The sequence below is a fragment of the Hakea prostrata genome, chromosome 2 (genome assembly GCF_041222555.1).
Source record: "Hakea prostrata isolate BN-2017 chromosome 2, UWA_Hpros_2, whole genome shotgun sequence".
In the NCBI taxonomy this organism is placed as follows: Eukaryota; Viridiplantae; Streptophyta; class Magnoliopsida; order Proteales; family Proteaceae; genus Hakea; species Hakea prostrata.
Window position 1 is genome coordinate 4,755,345 of NC_142601.1, and position 17,310 is coordinate 4,772,654.

Here is a 17,310-nt window from a genome sequence, read left to right on the forward strand (position 1 = left end):
ATACTGAAGAACAGAGAGGAAACGCAAATCGCCATCGCCAGAGCTCAGACACGAATCAAAAACCCCCAAATCGATTTTGCATATAATGAAATGAACCAAACCAACAAAAGCCTTATACAATACATGTGAACCAAACCGGTTCAAAGAACTGGTTCAAACCAAATAACTAAAGGTAAAAAGACCAGATTACCCTTACATTGTGAATATATCTTTATGAGTCTGTTATTCTACCATTCCGCTGCACCAACAGATACTTTGTATGTGATGGTTTCTATGCCCTTTTTTTCCATTCAAAATTTGTACAGACAGGTCAGGAGATTCGGACTCCCATTGGGTTAATCCTTTGTTTTCTAATGTCTGTCTTTTGGTTGCAGTGCGTGAATGTGAACAGCACGGATGTTGGCGTTTTGCTCTTGTAATTTGTAAATAGTGGTTTCTGTCGTCTGTGTTGGGTCCAGGACTGAGACTGTCCAGAACCTTTTGAGCTCGTTCACAAGGCTAATTAATAGCGGCAGCAGAAAGGAACCTTGAGGTGGTGCATTGGATACTTTCTGATCTGGAGGAGTTACCACGTTGGCTTCCATGCAGTGGCTTCCCAGCCTTGGCCTTTCTATGCTGTATTTCTGTTGGACCCTCTTACTAGGGCTTTGGACCCCAGTGTCTCCTGTTTATAAATACAACCCAGCTAGTACTACTACCATCACACACAACACAAACCTTATTTGATTATCAGGTTTCGGAACAATGGCAGACGAGGTGCTTCTCTTGAGTGGTTGGTTCAGCCCCTTTGGAATGAGGGTCAAAATAGCCTTGGATGAAAAAGGTGTGCAATATCAATACAAGGAGGAGAAGCTGCTCGAAGGTAAAAGTCCTCTTCTGCTGCAGATGAACCCAATTCATAGGAAGATCCCTATCTTGATCCACAATGGAAAACCCATCTGTGAGTCACTCGTCATTGTTCAATACATTGATGAGACTTGGAAGGACGACAAAGCTCCACTACTGCCTTCTGATGCCTACCAAAGAGCACAGGCCAGATTCTGGGCTGACTACATCGAACAAAAGGTAATTTCTTACTTCAATCGACCTTAGAGTCAAAATCTTTTAATTTATCCCGAGTCAAAGGTTGAGCTGGGGTCCAAACAAGAAGGTGGGTCAAGGTTTGTTTCTTAATTAGTTTTCATTCATCTCATTTGTATTGTTATAATCGATCTGTATGCGAAATTTCAGGTGGTCAGCAACATGAGAGGAATAATGGTGAGCTCAAACGAAGAACAAGAGAAGGCTAAGAATGAATTTATAGAGGGATTGAAAGTCTTGGAAGAAGAACTTGGAGATAAGCAATATTTTGGTGGTGACGATTTTGGGTTTGTGGATTTAAGTTTTGTGCCCTTCTACAGCTGGTTTCATGCCATGGAAACCTTAGCCAATTTCAGCGTAGAAGAAGAGTGCCCAAAATTGATTGAATGGGGCAAGAGATGCATGCAGAAGAAGAGTGTGGTTAACTCCCTTCCTGATCCACTCAAGCTTTATGATTTTGCTCTTCAACTTAGAAAGAAGCTTGGTGTGGCTTAAATAAAATTTTCTTAGTAACTTTTTATGTTCTTGTTTGTTCATGTGGGTGGAGTCAGGATCTTCTATCTGCAGTGTAGAATGTAATAAATTTCGTATTTACTGAATGGAGCACAGTACATGTTTAATAAGACAATGGTACGTAATTGAATATCTTGACGGCTTAAATTGTCAATAGATCATCAAGAAAGACTAGACAACTTGTACAACTTGTAATTTATTTCGTGAGATACCCACCATTAAAGTATGCAACCTCTAAAATTACTCTTAGAAACTATTAAAAGATTAGATGATTGATCGAACAGAATTCTGAAGAACTTGGGTTCCACGCAAAGCTGTTGATCTGTGTTGAAGAATTCATCATTTAATAATGAGAAAACGTAACGGCTCACGTCAGCATTTAAAGTATGACGCATTTGATGATGAACACCATTGGTACTTAAGTAAATTTAATCTGACAACTTGGATGATTAATTTGACTTTCAAATCAGCAAATGCTGTATATAAACACACCCTAGCTGCTACTATTTCTACTACTACCACAACACAACACACAACACAAACCTTACTGATCATCAGGTTTAGTCACAATGGCAGACGAAGTGTGTCTCTTGGGTGCTCGGTTTAGCCCTTTTGTGATGAGGGTCAATATCGCATTGGCTGAAAAAGGTGTGGAATATCAATACAAGGTGGAGGAGAACCTACTTGAAGGTAAAAGTCCTCTTCTGTTGCAGATGAACCCAATTCATAAGAAGATCCCTGTCTTGATCCACAATGGAAAACCCATTTGTGAGTCACTCGTCATTGTTCAATACATTGATGAGACATGGAAGGATGACAAAGCTCCACTACTGCCTTCTGATGCCTACGAAAGGGCACAGTCCAGATTCTGGGCTGACTACATCGACCAGAAGGTAAATTTCTTTACCTCAATGGACCTTAAGATTTTAGATCTTTTAATTTATTACTTCCCTTAGGTTTTTATTCAATCGGTGGGATTGACCATATCTCGGAAGTAGTCGTTACATATAATTTAAACATAAGGCAGAATTTCGCCTCTGGTCCCATAAAACTTTGAATTATTGATCGACCTAAAGCTATCAAAAGTTGAGCTTAGGTTCAACCAAAAAGGTGGGTCTAGAATCGTTTCTTAATTAGTTAGTTTTCATTCATCTCATTTGTTTCTTAATCGATCTCTTGGAAAATTGCAGCTGGTCAATGGCATGAGAGGAATAGTGAGGAGCTCAAAAGGAGAAGAACAAGAGAAGGCTAAGAAGGAATGCATAGAGGCATTTAAAGTCGTGGAAAAAGAACTTGGTGAAAAGCCATACTTTGGGGGTGACAATTTTGGGTTTGTGGATTTATGTCTCGTGCCCCTCTACAGCTGGTTTTATGCCCTCGAAACCCTAGTCAATTTTAGCGCTGAGGCTGAGTACCCAAAGTTGATTGAATGGGGCAAGAGGTGCATGCAGAAGAAGAGTGTGGCTGACTCCCTTCCTGATCCACACAAGGTCTATGATTTCGCTCTTCAGCTTAGAAAGAAGCTTGGTGTGGCTTAGATAGAACACAATTGTTGTGAGAATCTAGGACTTCAAATAAATTTCCTCGTAAATTTTTAGATTCTTGTTTCTTCCTGTAGAATATAGTAGAAGGGTATGATTGGATATAATCTTGTATTCCAACAAATGGAGGATCTCGGCTCTTGGGATCAGAGTAAGGACTAGTTAGAATAGCAAGAACTCGTGAAATGTCATCTACCCAGATCATGTGTAGTCCTTCCCACATATTATTGTAATCATGCATGGTTAATTAATAAAATAATATGAATGTCAAACTTTGAGAATTTTAATCTATTCCTCGTTCACTGATTGATTCTGATTCTTTCTATTTCCATATGTTCTTTTTTCCAATCGAGATGTATGAATCTGTGAATCAATGTGTTTTTATGGATCTTATTCGCAGAACAACAGGATGAAAATCATTAAAATGATAAAATTCAAAAACATTTTATGAGTTTCATTGGTGCCTGGATCGAATCAAAATTCTTATGGGTGTCTCTTTGTTTTTTACTGATACAAGAGCGTTTTTTATAAATAGAGGATGGGGATATTACATATATCATCAGCAAGAGTCGAACCTATGAGGTCTTCACTAAGAGGTTAAGGTCTTATCTATCGAGCTACCATGCGTTGGGCAAATTTTAAGAGTTTCACTTTTCTTACCATCTGATCAATTGTTTAACTATGTCTGATGGTAATTCGAATCAACTTTTTTTGTTTGATTTTCCTGATTGTATTCCTTGTTCTACCATGTTTAGATATAAATGATGACCCCCATGGAGTACAAAACAAGAAAGTACATGATCAAAAATTTATCATACATACAATCAAAGTGTTGGCTTAGCTGATATCCATGAGTGAAGATCTGTATGCAAAATTTTAGGTCGTCAGCAACATGAGAGGAATTATGATGAGCTCAAACGAAGAACAAGAGAAGGCTAAGAAGGACCTTATAGAGGGATTGAAAGTCTTGGAAGAAGAACCTGGAGATAAGCTATAATTTGGTGGTGACGATTTTGGGTTTGTGGATTTAAGTTTTGTGCCATTCTACAGCTGATTTCATGCCATGGGAACCTTAGCCAATTTCAGCGTAGAAGAGGAGTGCCCAAAATGATTGAATGGGGGCAAGAGGTGCATGGAGAAGAAGAGTTTGACTAATTCCCTTATAGATCCACTCAAGCTTTATGATTTTGCTCTTCAGCTCAGAAAGAAGTTTGGTGTGACTTAAGATAAAACTTATTATTGTATCTAGTTTAGGATTTTAAATAAAGTTTCCTTAGAAACTTTTTACATTCTTGTTTCTTCGTGAGGGTGGAGTTAGGATCTTCTACCCGTAGTATAGAATGTAATAGATTTTGTGTTTAGTAAATGGAACACAATGGTACTTAGTAAATGGGGTATAATGTAGTATGTGTTTAATAAGACATTAGTAGTTGAATATCTTGACAGCTCAAATTGCCAATAGATCATGAAGAAAAACTCAATATTCTCTTGATCAAACATGTTTTACATGTTATTTTTGGACATTAGGGTGTGATTACAAGGTACCTGTGCTTAACTAGTTATTTGCAAAAAACTCTCGATCATGTGATTGTGAAGATCATATGTTGCCTCTGAAAGAAGTAGAAGAGATATCGGGGCAAGAGAAATTATCCTTTTGTTATACAATATCTGAATTGATTCTTCTTATTCTTTGTTCTTATAAAGATTAGTTCACCATTAACGATTCCTTTCTTTGTATAGAAATTAGAGTTTTTTACAATTGCATACTTTAATGGGGGTTAAACTCTGGGTATCTCACTTTAGTGGCCGAAATTACAGATTGCATACTTACAAAATTAAAAAGTTGGACACTATTAAGATTTCATTTGAGATTCTATTAACTCATAAGTCAAATTACCATATTGCCCTCATTAAAGTATAATGACATAACTACCCCATTTAAATCCTCTCATATCCAACCCTTGGCTTGTGGAGGGATTCTCCCTTTATGCATCTTCTACTTACACCTTGTCGGAAATTGTCCATGCTCGCTGAAAAGAACTAGACTCTTGCCAGAAAATCTCTTTGCCCACAGTCCCTTGTCGAAAAATCTATCTCTCTCTTGAAAAATCTCTCTGCCCACATTTCTTTGTCGGAAACTGCCCACATTCGTTGGAAACCACTACACCCATGCTGAAAAATCTGTCTACCCGCTATCCCTTGCTGGTAAATCTCTCTCAGATCTCAAATCTTAGAATATTGAATACACCCATCGATTCTCAAGTCAACACCTCCACTTGTGGTGCCCATGACTTCAAAATCAATCCCCCCCTCTCGGTTCACTCTAAGTTGCCTATTACGCATCAGAGCTTCAAGATCGAAATCCATGGAAGATATTGAAGATGATTATACTGCTCTACCTTTGTTCTATCCCCCCCCCCCCCCCAAAAAAAAAAAAAAAAAAAAAAAAAAAAGGAAGAGGAAACTATATGATAGATTGTGCCTTATCAGCGGCCGCGGACAATTCAACCCATCCTGCAACAATAGTCCTCCCCATCGCGCACCCTACCAAAAGAGAACAAAGATTCTATCCCAAATCTATTTTCAATTTCTATTTTTGACTTCTGACATGATCGTTGTATTCATTCTCCTACTTTTGATCTCCAATCAATCGAAGAACTTCTAAATATTATTGTTATCAAGACATTTCAGCATTTATAGAAATGCAGAGCTCAAGCAGTTCACCTGAGGCCATCTTTGAGTGGCTTCAGTAGGACATGGGGTATCGTCCTCAAGGTCCATACTTATCTTCCAACTAGGCAATGTTGCCTTCAATCAATTCTATTCGAAAGCTTTACTGTGGCAATATGATTCCTATGTGGAATTTCTTGTTGCAAAGAGATAAATCAGAGAAGACAATAATGAAAATTCAGCAAAACATAGGAGCTATGCAAAGAGAGAGAGAGAGAGAGAGAGAGAGAGAGAGAGAGAGAGAGAGAGAGAGAGAGAGAGAGAGAGAGAGAGAGAGAGAGAGAGAGAGAGGTGAGATTTTGGCAAAAGTGTGGTGGTTTCCAATGAAGGCGGCCAATTTTTGACAAGGTATAGGCAAAAGATGGGTGAGATTTTGGCAAAGGTGTGGTGATTTCCAATGAAGGTGGCCAATTTTCGACAAGGTATAGGTAAAAGATGGGTCACCCGCCACCTAATGGGAGATTTTAAAGGCAGTAGTTATGTCATTATACTCTAATGAGGACAATATGATCGTTTAACTTATAAGTTAACATAATCTTGGATAAAATCTTAACAATGTGCAACTTGTAATTTTGTAGGCGTACAACTTGTAGTTTTGTTTTTTTTGGAGAAAAGGAGACTTTATATTAATAGGAATAAATAGAATACATACAATAAAACAAGATTAGGTTCTAAAGAACTTATGAGCCTGCCGCTCTTTTACAACATATTGAGAGAGCTGAGCAGGCAAAGAGAGAGGATCCAACAGAATTTCTTGGTCCGCCGTTGCCAATCCGGCTAAATAATCCGCGCACCTATTAGTCTCCCTAACTCCATTCACCAAAATACACTTCTGAAACAAAGATCTCAAGTGAAGTGTTGTTCCATTGGTTGAGATTGCATATGTTGTCATTGTTGGCAACTAAAATACAATATATACTGAAGTGAAGCTCCCATAGAAGACTTTGGGCATTTGTTATATATTCTAGAGCGTGATTAACACTATTACAACAGTTTTGAGTGTTTTTGAGAAGATTTAAATGTTTTGGGTGAAGCGAAGATTACTTAGAATAGTGGATTTCACAGGTCACTGCACAAGGGTCACATTGGATGAATTTTTGAGTAGTCATCCAGTTTTTTTCTGGGTTCGACTTAAACTGAAGAAACGTAGTTCATGAAGTCTTCTTTCCAATTCAATTTTCGGATTGTGATTTCGATATCAAACAAGGGAGTTATGAGGTTTCTCGTGAGAGTGTGCGATATGAAAGCAAATCTGGGCATTGTAGAAGAAATATCAAATTTAGCTACTGTGATGTAATCTACTCTCAGGGGTTTCAAAATAATTTTTAAGAGTTTGGGGGTCTTTGTGAAATAAATTTTGCATTTCAAGGAGGAAAGTGTAATTTTGAAAGATTGAATGATACAATCTAATGGTCATTAGAAGGACGTGGATGAAGATCCAATTTTGAGGGTCAAGATTGATGCGCTTGGTTTCAAGTGCCCAAGACATAAAAGATTCCGTGGCGCGCCTTTTGGTTGGTCAGGAGCATGATATGGTGCATTGCAAAGCATAATGATCAACATAATCCTGTGTATCGTAGCTTAAAGGTAAGATTAGAAAAAATTCCATTTGAAATAATCTGTTAAAGGGTACTCTAATCTTACATCACTTAAAGGATCTGACGGCCCAGATCTCACCCGCCTTTTTAAAGTGGATATCCAACGGCTGTGGGATTAGATTCTTTTTGGGACTCATCTAGAAGATGAAATTCAATGGTTCCTGTGCATCAACGTTCATTCTCTTTAAAAGCTCGAATTTGAGCGAAACAAAAGTGGGTTTTTGGTGTTTTTGGCTTGTGGAGACTAAGAAAAATGTGGAGGAGAATCCAAGAAGCAATATGGGTATGGAGAATAAGCTTGGATGCATATTTTGGTGAAAACGTTGAAGAAGAAGAGTGGTGGTGCATTGTCTGGTAGACTCAGCTACATTGTGGTGTGTGGTGGATGTGCACTTGTGTAATTGATAATTACATGATTATCTTGACCAACATTGTCTTGAATTTAAAGAAGCGTCACATCAAAGAGAAATTTAGAAGACACTGATTCACCCCCCTCTCAGTGTCAACCTGGGAATGACATGAAGAATATCCTCAACAATGTGGGCGGTAAGTACCCAGTAAAGTCCTAATTGCTACTTGGGAGTTTGAATGCACTAAAACCTTATTACAGCAGTATTGTCGTGTAAATTGCAAGCCACACCGAATTGCAAGCATCTTAGCATGAAAAACAACCACATTAGCAAAGCCACGAGAACAAGCAAAGATAAAACCACCTTTGCAATTCCGAGCCATGGCACCATTCCCTCCAATATGTCCTTGGTGAGAACTGTCACAGTTGATCAAGATCCAACCCCATGGCGATGGTAGCCTATAATGAGCAGAACTCTTGACCTGTGCAAAAGAAATCGAAATACCCAACTAGAGAAGAATTATCTCTGTTTCGGTCAATCCTCCACCACTAGCTTTGCAAATTGAAACCGTAATCAAGTCATCTTAGCTACTAAGCAAAAGATGTCGAGGTCACTCTGAGAACCCTTCTGATCGAAAAGTACGATTATTCCTTCTGAAAACTACAACTTGTAGTTTTGTTCAGCTTCTTTTTTGGTCAGAGATTACCCCCACTAAACGTGTAACCTGTAAAAATACTCTAAAAACTGTTAAAAGATTAGGTGATTCGAATTGGGCCGCTAGGGTCATAAATCAGGAACTTGGGTTCCACGCAAAGCTTTTGGTCTGTATAGAAGAATTCATTATTTAATAATCTTATAGAAGAGAAAACGTAACAGCCCACGTCAGTATTCAAAGTATGCCGCAGTTGATGACTTAATCTAAAAACTTGGTTGATTATTTGGAATTTCAGATCAGCAAATCGCTGCATATAAATACGCCCTAGCACCTGCTACTTCTACTACTACCACAAACACAAACCTTACTTGATCATTACGTTTAGTTACAATGGCAGACGAGGTGTGTCTCTTGAGTTTTTGGGCCAGCCCCTTTGGAATGAGGGTCAGTATTGCCTTGGCTGAAAAAGGTGTGGAATATCAATACAAGGAGGAGGAGCTACTTGAAGGTAAAAGTCCTCTTCTGCTGCAGATGAACCCAATTCATAAGAGGGTCCCTGTCTTGATCCATAATGGAAAACCCATTTGTGAGTCGCATGTCATTGTTCAATATATTGATGAGACATGGAAGGACGACAAAGCTCCACTACTGCCTTCTGATGCCTACCAAAGAGCACAGACCAAATTCTGGGCTGACTACATCGAACAAAAGGTAATTTTCTTACTTCAATCGACCTTAAGAGTCAAAATCTTCTAATTTATCCCGAGTCAAAGGTTGAGCTGGGTTTGCTTCTTAATTAGTTTTCATTCATTTCATTTGTATGGTTAATCAGTCTGTATGCGAAATTTGCAGGTGGCAAGCAACATGATGACTATATTGCGGAGCTCAAAAGGAGAAGAACAAGAGAAGGCTAAGAAGGAATTTATAGAGGGATTGAAAGTCTTGGAGGAAGAACTTACCGATAAGCCATACTTTGGTGGTGACGATTTTGGGTTCGTGGATTTAAGTTTTGTGCCCTTCTACAACTGGATTTATGCCTTGGAAACCTTAGCCAATTTCAGCACAGAAGTGGGGCGCCCAAAATTGATTGAATGGGGCAAGAGGTGCATGCAGAAGAAGAGTGTGGCTAATTCCCTTCCTGATCCACTCAAGCTTTATGATTTCGCTCTTCAACTTAGAAAGAAGATTGGTGTCGCTTAGATACAACCAGATTATTGTAGCTAGTCTAGGATTTTAAATAAAGTTTCCTTAATAACTTTTTACATTCTTGTTTCTTTGCGAGGGTGGAGTCATGAACTTCTATCTGCAATATAGAATGTAATAGATTTTGTATTTTGCAAATGGAACACAATGGTATTTAGGCTCTTTTTTTATATCAATTATCATTATCAATTATAATAAACTTACATTATTTTAATTGTTTGGCATCTAGTTCTATTTTATTTAAAATAATAAAAAAAATCTCCAAAAGTCATAATAGATTTTTTTTGTATTATGGATTATGAGTGAGAATTTCATTCTCCTCACTTTTACATAGGTTTACTTAAAATTTTGAAGTTATGATGATGATAAAATAGTCAATACACATTTTTTTTAGAACCATGTATTTTCTTCCCTTTCTCCCCTCAAACCCTAATCATACTTTATTGAGAACCAACTGCTCCCTTCAAAAGCTCTAGCATTGCATTACTCTCTATCACCCATTCTTTCAAGTTTCTGAAGTGCAAGATGAATAGCTTTTTGAGTCTATGGAGCCAGAAGATTTGTCGATTTTCAATTTCCGTCGTGGTCTTCAAAGCTGGTGAGATGGATAATCTCTCGACTACTCGACCCAAATCTTGAGATACACATCAATATCGAAGCTCTCATGGAAGTGGGTTGGTTCAAGAAATCGTTGCAGCTTCATGCAGGGGCGGACCTATGAAGGGGCCGGAGGGGCCATGGCCCCCACATTTTTTAAATTTTATGCATATTCCCTTAATTCCTTTAATTTTTCCGATTTTTTCTCTTCTAACATGTGAAATGTCACTATTTGGCCCTCACCCCAATATTGTAAATAATTTTTAAAGGTAAAATGATGGGTATAAATGTTATTCCTAATAAAAAACTAATTCATCAATCCCTATTTACTCTCCCCTCTCTTCTCTCTCATCTTTTCTTCCTATTTATTCTTTTCTGTTTCTATAAACGTGGGTTAAAGGAAATTTTTGGAAAAAAAATCTTATGAGGTATTCAAAAAAATCAAAATGTTATTTCTAATTAAAAACTAACTCTTGAATGCCTATTTATTCTCCTATATCCCCTCCCCTCTATCCTCTTTTTTTCCTATTTATTCTCTTCCTTTTCTATAAGCGTGGCTTAAGGGCCTGTTTGGTTACGTGAATCCAGAGATTTCAAATCTCTGGATTCACAAATGGAGATTTACGTTTGGTTGGGAACCCTAGATTCATGAAATCAGATCACTTTTACACAAAAATGTGAATTTGTAATTATTGAAAAATGTAATCGAGATTTATGGGAGGGAAATCCGTTCAACTTAATTTATGAACCATGACTCGAGATTTGAGCGAGTTGATCTCATTTTGAAACCCCGACCCCAAGAAAATTTGGAAAAAAAATCTACTCTACAATTAGGTCTCTTTCTCAATTTATTTATTGTTTCTCTTTTTCTCTTTTCTTTTTTTGTTATTCTTTTTATTTGATTTTATATTCTATGTTTCTTTATTTCTTCTGAAATTTTTGTTATTTGATTTTGTATTGTGAATAAAATGTCTATAGTTAGTAGGTAACTAACTACCATTGATTTGCATTTCTTATCTAAAATTTTTTTTTTGTTTACATCTCTTATTAAAGAAATTTTTGGTTTGCATCTAACTTTTTAAGGTTAAAGTCATGTGTATATATATTTTTATATTGTTGCTTTAATTTTACCTATATTTTGTCCCAAAAAAAAAATCATTATCAATAAATTTTTTTTTCTTTCAAATATGTGTGGGCCCCACAAAAATATATGTGGTCTATTATTTAATTTAATAAAATAATTTAGGGGGGGGGGGGGGGGGGGCCCCCGCCCCCCCCCCCCGGGGGGGGTGGGGCGGGAGAAAAAGGGGGTGTTGTTAAAGGGGGGTCCGCCCAGCGGTGACGAATGGTTCGTGAAGGATATCCTTGGAGGAGATAAAGTGCTTGGAACAAAGATCAAAGTGAATCGTAAAACTGCCAGATCCACTGGATTCGTGAAGAAGCCTGATGATGTTGGTCAGAGAATTGAAAAAGTTGGCTCTCTTGAAGAAATTCTCCGACGATGAATTGCCTCATCTTGGTTTGGGATATTTCGAATCTGACCATACCTTCATGCATGTTCCTTTGCAAGGTTCGTATCCAATTTTACTGGCGAAAATCTTTCTGTCCTGTTTCTTTTCTGAAAAATGAAACAGAGTATCTCTGGAGCCTCCATGACCAATTAAAACAGAGTAGTAGTAATTCCAGTGTCCAACCCTAGAAAATGCACTACTCACCTTCCTCTGGCTTTCGATGGGATCTTCTCTCTTTGCTTTGTGTTTACATCAATCTTCCACTCCCAGAACGAATCGTGAAGTACACTGTACACTTACGCCTTACTGGGCATCAAACTGGCAATCAAAACCATGCCGCCGCCGCCGAGCAGAGGAGCCAAAGGGTCATTATTCGTCTGCAACCACCAGATGGGTTTGGACCTAATCATCATAGTAATCACTCTGGGACTCAAGATCTCCTGTGTCCCTTACAATCTGGGTCGAATCCAGCGACTCCAATCACCGATTCAAACGGTAGCTTTGACTCGGGACAGAGCTACGACACCACATGCTTCTCAGCTCTGTTGGAGAAGGAGACTTGGTGGTTTGAAATTCAAATTAATTTCTTAGATGGATAGTCTCTCAGCTACTCGACCATGCAAGGAATGAAGTTCTAGGACCCTTATTTCTTCTTCATGAACCCAAGGCCTGTCTATGAGGTCAAGTTTAATGATTGGCTTCCTCTGGAGATGACATGCAGGGGGTGGAGCTGAATCCGCCATTGAAGTGGCCAACCCTGTTCATAAGCTGCTTGGGGGAGTTTTGGGTTTTTAGTGTACAATTTTTCATTTTGATTTACTAAACTTATTTTTTATTTCATAATTTATTCTTAATAGAAGTCGCCAAATCATTTTTCATTCTTGACCAATAATGAGTTTTTTTACTCATTTCTTTTAAATAGGCATAATAGAGAATGAGCATTGATGCAAAAAAGAAACTTACTAAATGAGGTACAATGCAATATGTGTTTAATAAGACATTGGTAATTGAATATCTTGACAACTCAAATTGCCAATAGACCAGTTAGCAAAAAGATAAAAAAGTTTGCCGATAGATCATAAAGAAAGATTAAGTAATTTGTATTAACGTATAATTTAGGTAGCTAAAATGAGATACCCACACTAAAGTGGGGTTTTTTTTTTTTTTTTTCTTTTTTTGGAATAGGTAGCTGATAATATTAGAAAAATAATGCATAAAAATTACATTCAAAATCTTTCCCTCTGCATCATCACGAACAATATTCGTGAGGGCAGAAGGTATTCCCGATCAAAATGGATCAATTCCCCCTAGATCAAAATGGATCAACGACACCTCAAGAAGGAGGATAGCCAAAAAATCCGCACCATAGTTTAACTCCCGGACATGATGCATGAACACACACTTTCGTGAACTATCGCTGCAAGGAACTGATCTCATGAATGAGTTCTGCAGCGAACCAAGGGGAACGATGAGTTCTCCGAATCATCAAGATAGCTTCTTTGGAATCAGATATGATTTGAACACACTGAATACCCATGTGGACAGCACGCTGCAAGCCCAGTCGAATTAATTTGCGGTAGCTGCTGCCACCAACTGTCAACTGTCAGATTTTTGCCACGTAATCCATTTTGGCTTGAATGTCAGATTCAAAAGTGATAAGTGATAGATTCAAAAGTGATGTGGTTAAATTTAAATATAAAATTCTTATCTTACTAAACGTATTTTTAAAGTTTTTGAATTTACAAATTATACAAATCAGGGAACTCATTCGGTTGAATACTCTTCGACCATGTCCTTCAGCCAAGTTTCAGACGTAAGTGGTTTCGAATGGCAAGATCGGATCTTCGTGTTGGTTTGCTCGAGGGCTGGAAATCACCTGGAGGCGTAAGATGCTGGAATCCGTGTTGATGTCTAGGAGCATGGTGCTGGTTGATCAGAAATACAACAAGGGTTTTCTATTCGAAGGTGATGATCGTACTCACTAGTCTCTTGCGCCAACCTCCCCTCCTCCAACTTCACCGTCGCTATCACGCCCTCTGGACAAACCTGAGGTAATCAACGCCACAAGGCAACAATCCATGCTCCAACCCGTCTTCGAATCGTTCTCCATCCGCTGATGATGATGATGATTGAACCCAACACTGCTATTACCCAAGAAGATTCAACCCGTTCGAGAAACACACAACATCAAATCTTCCCTCTCATACACCTCGAATTCAATTGGAGCGAATGAGTTCCCTGATTTACGGGGTATAATTTGTAATTTAAAAAACTTAAAATTTTATATTTACATCTAATCCCATCATTTTTTAATCAGAATTATCGTTCAACCCATGTGCAACTCATAAGAATACACTAGAAACTATTAAAAGATTAGATGATTTATCGAATGGGCTGCCAGTCTCATAAATCTAACGAACTTGGGTTCCAAGCAATGCTGTTGGTCTGTGAGACTGTGACTGCGTTGAAGAATTCATTATTTAGTAATGAGAAAACGTAACAGCACACGTCAATTCAAAAAATGAGGTACTTCAGATCGAAATTAAGTAAACTTAATCTAAGAACTTGGGTTGATTAATTGGAATTTCAGATCAGCAAATCGCTGTATATAAATACATCCTTGCAGCTACTACCTCTACTATCACAACAGTAACACAAACCTTACTTGATTATCAGGTTTAGGAACAATGGCAGACGAGGTGCTTCTCTTGAGTGGTTGGTTCAGCCCCTTTGGAATGAGCGTCAGTATCGCATTGGCTGAAAAAGGTGTGGAATATCAATACAAGGAGGAGAACCTACTCGAAGGTAAAAGTCCTCTTCTGCTGCAGGTGAACCCAGTTCATAAGATGATCCCTGTTTTGATCCACAATGGAAAACCCATTTGTGAGTCACTCGTCATTGTTCAATACATTGATGAGACATGGAAGGACGACAAAGCTCCACTACTGCCTTGTGATGCCTACGACAGGGCACAGGCCAGATTCTGGGCTAACTATATCGACCAGAAGGTAAATTTCTTTACCTCAATGGACCTTAAGAGTTAGGATCTTTTAATTTATTATTTCCCTTAGTTTTTTTATTCAATCGATCGTATTGACCATACCTTGGAAGTAGTTGTTATATATAATTTAAACATAAGGCGGAATTCTGGACCTCATGCTATCAAAAGTTGAGCTGAGGTCCAACCCAAAAGGTGGGACAAGAATCGTTTCTTATTTAGTTTTCATTCATCTCATTTGTTTCTTATTCGATCTCTGTGTGAAATTGCAGGTAGTCAGCGGCATGATGGGAATAGTGAGGGGCTCAAAAGGAGAAGAACAAGAGAAAGCTAAGAAGGAATTTATAGAAGCATTTAAAATCTTGGAAAAAGAACTTGGTGACAAGCCATACCTTGGGGGTGACAATTTTGGGTTTGTGGATTTATGTCTCGTGCCCTTCTATAGCTGGTTTTATGCCCTCGGAACGCTAGTCAATTTCAGCGCCGAGGCAGAGTTCCCAAAGTTGATTGAATGGGGCAAGAGGTGCATGCAGAAGAAGAGTGTGGCTAATTCCCTTCCTGATCCACACAAGGTCTATGATTTTGCTCTTCAACTCAGAAAGAAGATTGGTGTGGCTTAGACAGAACCCAATTGTTGTGCATGAAAGTCTAGGATTTCAAATAAAGTTTTCCTCGTAAATTTTTAGATTCTTGTTTCTTCATGTTAGAATGTAGTAAATGGGTATGATTGGAATATAATCTTCTATTCCAACGAATGGAGGATTCCAGCTCTTGGGATTAGAGTAAGAACTAGCTAGAATAGCAAGAACAGCAAGAACTCATGAAATGTCATTTACCCAAATCATGTGTGGTTCTTCCCACATGTTATTGTAATCATGCATGGTTAATAAAATAATTTCAATGTCAAACTTTAATCCATTCCTCATTCACTCATTGATTATGATTCTTTCTATTTCCATATGTTCTTTTTCAATCGAGATGTATGAATCGATGTGTTTTTATGAATCTTATTCTCAGATCAACCGGATAAATATCATTAAAATGATAAAATTTGAAAAACATTTTATGAGTTTCATGGTTGCCTTTGCTATAGACTCAAAGTTTTATAGGTCTTTTTTTTTTCTTTCCTGGTACAATAGGAGTTTTATAAATAGAGGATGTAGATATTACATATACCATCAGTAAGAGTCAAACTTATGACCTCTTCACTAAGAGGTGAATGTCTTACCTATCAAGCAACCATGAGTTGGCAAATTTTATGAGTTTCACTTTTCTTACCATCTGATCGGTTGTTTAGATATGTCTGATGGTGATTCAAATCAACTTTTTTTTGTTTGATTTTCTTGATTCTATTTTTTGTCCTATCATGTTTCGATCTAAATGATGACCCCATGGAGTACAAAACAAGAAAGTATATGATCAAAATTTTATCATACATACCACCAAAGGGTTGGTTTACCTGATATCTCTAAGTGAAGATGTTAGAATTTCACTGTCCATAATAATATATGTAATAGCCCCTAATTATAAAAATTGTAATTTATATAAATCGAGAGTTTGAAGGGAAGTCATACTTCGGTGGTGATGCCATGGGCTTCATTGGTGTTTCCCTTATTCCTTTGTAGTATTAACTCTACGCATTAGAAGGGATCTATACAAATTTCAAGAAATCGAATCATGTTTTGAGTGGTTGAATTTTAAAAAAATTCATATGACATCATTTAATGTTAGACACTACAAGCATCACAATGGCATTGCACTAGCCTACAAAATCCTTTGAGGGAGAATTGAACGTAATCTTGTAAGTGGACATAGCCTTGATGGTATACTCACATTAACTTAAGTTGAAGCAACATTCTTTTTATGACAAAAAAAGGAAAACAGATACATTAGATATTAAATTGTAGTATTATGGTGGACTTGTGCGTACTTCAATAAAGAATGAAGGAAATTTTCAATGTCACCATTAGGTTACCCTTTAAAATTAATTCCACTCCCTGACTTCTCCAAAGACACTAGTGCCATTAGGAAATCATGCTTAAGTGTTGATGTAAGCAAAGTTAAATATTTCAAAAGGATAAAAATAAGTTTGATCAAGAAACTCATGTTTGGTTATTTTTTTCATCTCCCTCTACAGTTTGTGACTACATCCTCTCATAACCATAAATCTTCACAAAGTTTAGAAGATATGCACCATGAATAATGTTTTTAAACTTAGAATATGCAGTAATATTGAAAATAGATAAGTAAAAACTAATTCGGATTGACGGTGTTTATTATATGAGGTCTATCTAATAATTAAACTGAATAACTCAGGGAGTGACGTTAATATTAGCATTAGTATTAGGAGACAACTTAGGGGGTGGCATTGAGATTTTTCCTTTAAAAAAAGTTCTGATAACCATTTAATAATGAGGATACACATTTTGTCAAAATAAGGAAAATGATGAAGGAAGTATCTTTAGGTGGAATCCAGATTCTCTCCATCTAGACCCTTTGTGCGTCTAGTTTGTATAACATTGAAAGGACAACAT

The 17,310-nt window shown here is 37.5% G+C and overlaps 4 protein-coding genes and 1 pseudogene across 4 annotated transcripts; all 5 read left to right on the top strand.

The window, feature by feature from the left end:
• The first annotated feature begins 716 nt into the window (after positions 1-716).
• Positions 717-1,686, top strand: LOC149023380 (putative glutathione S-transferase). The gene is made up of 2 exons (XM_089142782.1): positions 717-1,065; positions 1,231-1,686. The coding sequence occupies exons 1-2, from the start codon at positions 745-747 to the stop codon at positions 1,573-1,575; spliced, it is 666 nt and encodes a 221-aa protein (XP_088998908.1). The 5' UTR covers positions 717-744; the 3' UTR covers positions 1,576-1,686.
• A 434-nt stretch (positions 1,687-2,120) lies between these two features.
• LOC149023381 (putative glutathione S-transferase) lies at positions 2,121-3,423 on the top strand. Its single transcript, XM_089142783.1, has 2 exons — positions 2,121-2,486; positions 2,784-3,423. Exons 1-2 carry the CDS (start codon positions 2,163-2,165, stop codon positions 3,129-3,131), a joined length of 672 nt encoding a protein of 223 aa, XP_088998909.1. The 5' UTR covers positions 2,121-2,162; the 3' UTR covers positions 3,132-3,423.
• A 5,404-nt stretch (positions 3,424-8,827) lies between these two features.
• LOC149023382 (putative glutathione S-transferase) lies at positions 8,828-9,864 on the top strand. The gene is made up of 2 exons (XM_089142784.1): positions 8,828-9,178; positions 9,320-9,864. The coding sequence occupies exons 1-2, from the start codon at positions 8,858-8,860 to the stop codon at positions 9,665-9,667; spliced, it is 669 nt and encodes a 222-aa protein (XP_088998910.1). The 5' UTR covers positions 8,828-8,857; the 3' UTR covers positions 9,668-9,864.
• A 351-nt stretch (positions 9,865-10,215) lies between these two features.
• On the top strand, positions 10,216-12,573 carry LOC149023383 (glycerol-3-phosphate 2-O-acyltransferase 4 pseudogene; annotated as a pseudogene).
• A 1,851-nt stretch (positions 12,574-14,424) lies between these two features.
• On the top strand, positions 14,425-15,575 carry LOC149023384 (putative glutathione S-transferase). Its single transcript, XM_089142785.1, has 2 exons — positions 14,425-14,786; positions 15,049-15,575. The coding sequence occupies exons 1-2, from the start codon at positions 14,466-14,468 to the stop codon at positions 15,394-15,396; spliced, it is 669 nt and encodes a 222-aa protein (XP_088998911.1). The 5' UTR covers positions 14,425-14,465; the 3' UTR covers positions 15,397-15,575.
• Positions 15,576-17,310: the final 1,735 nt, after the last annotated feature.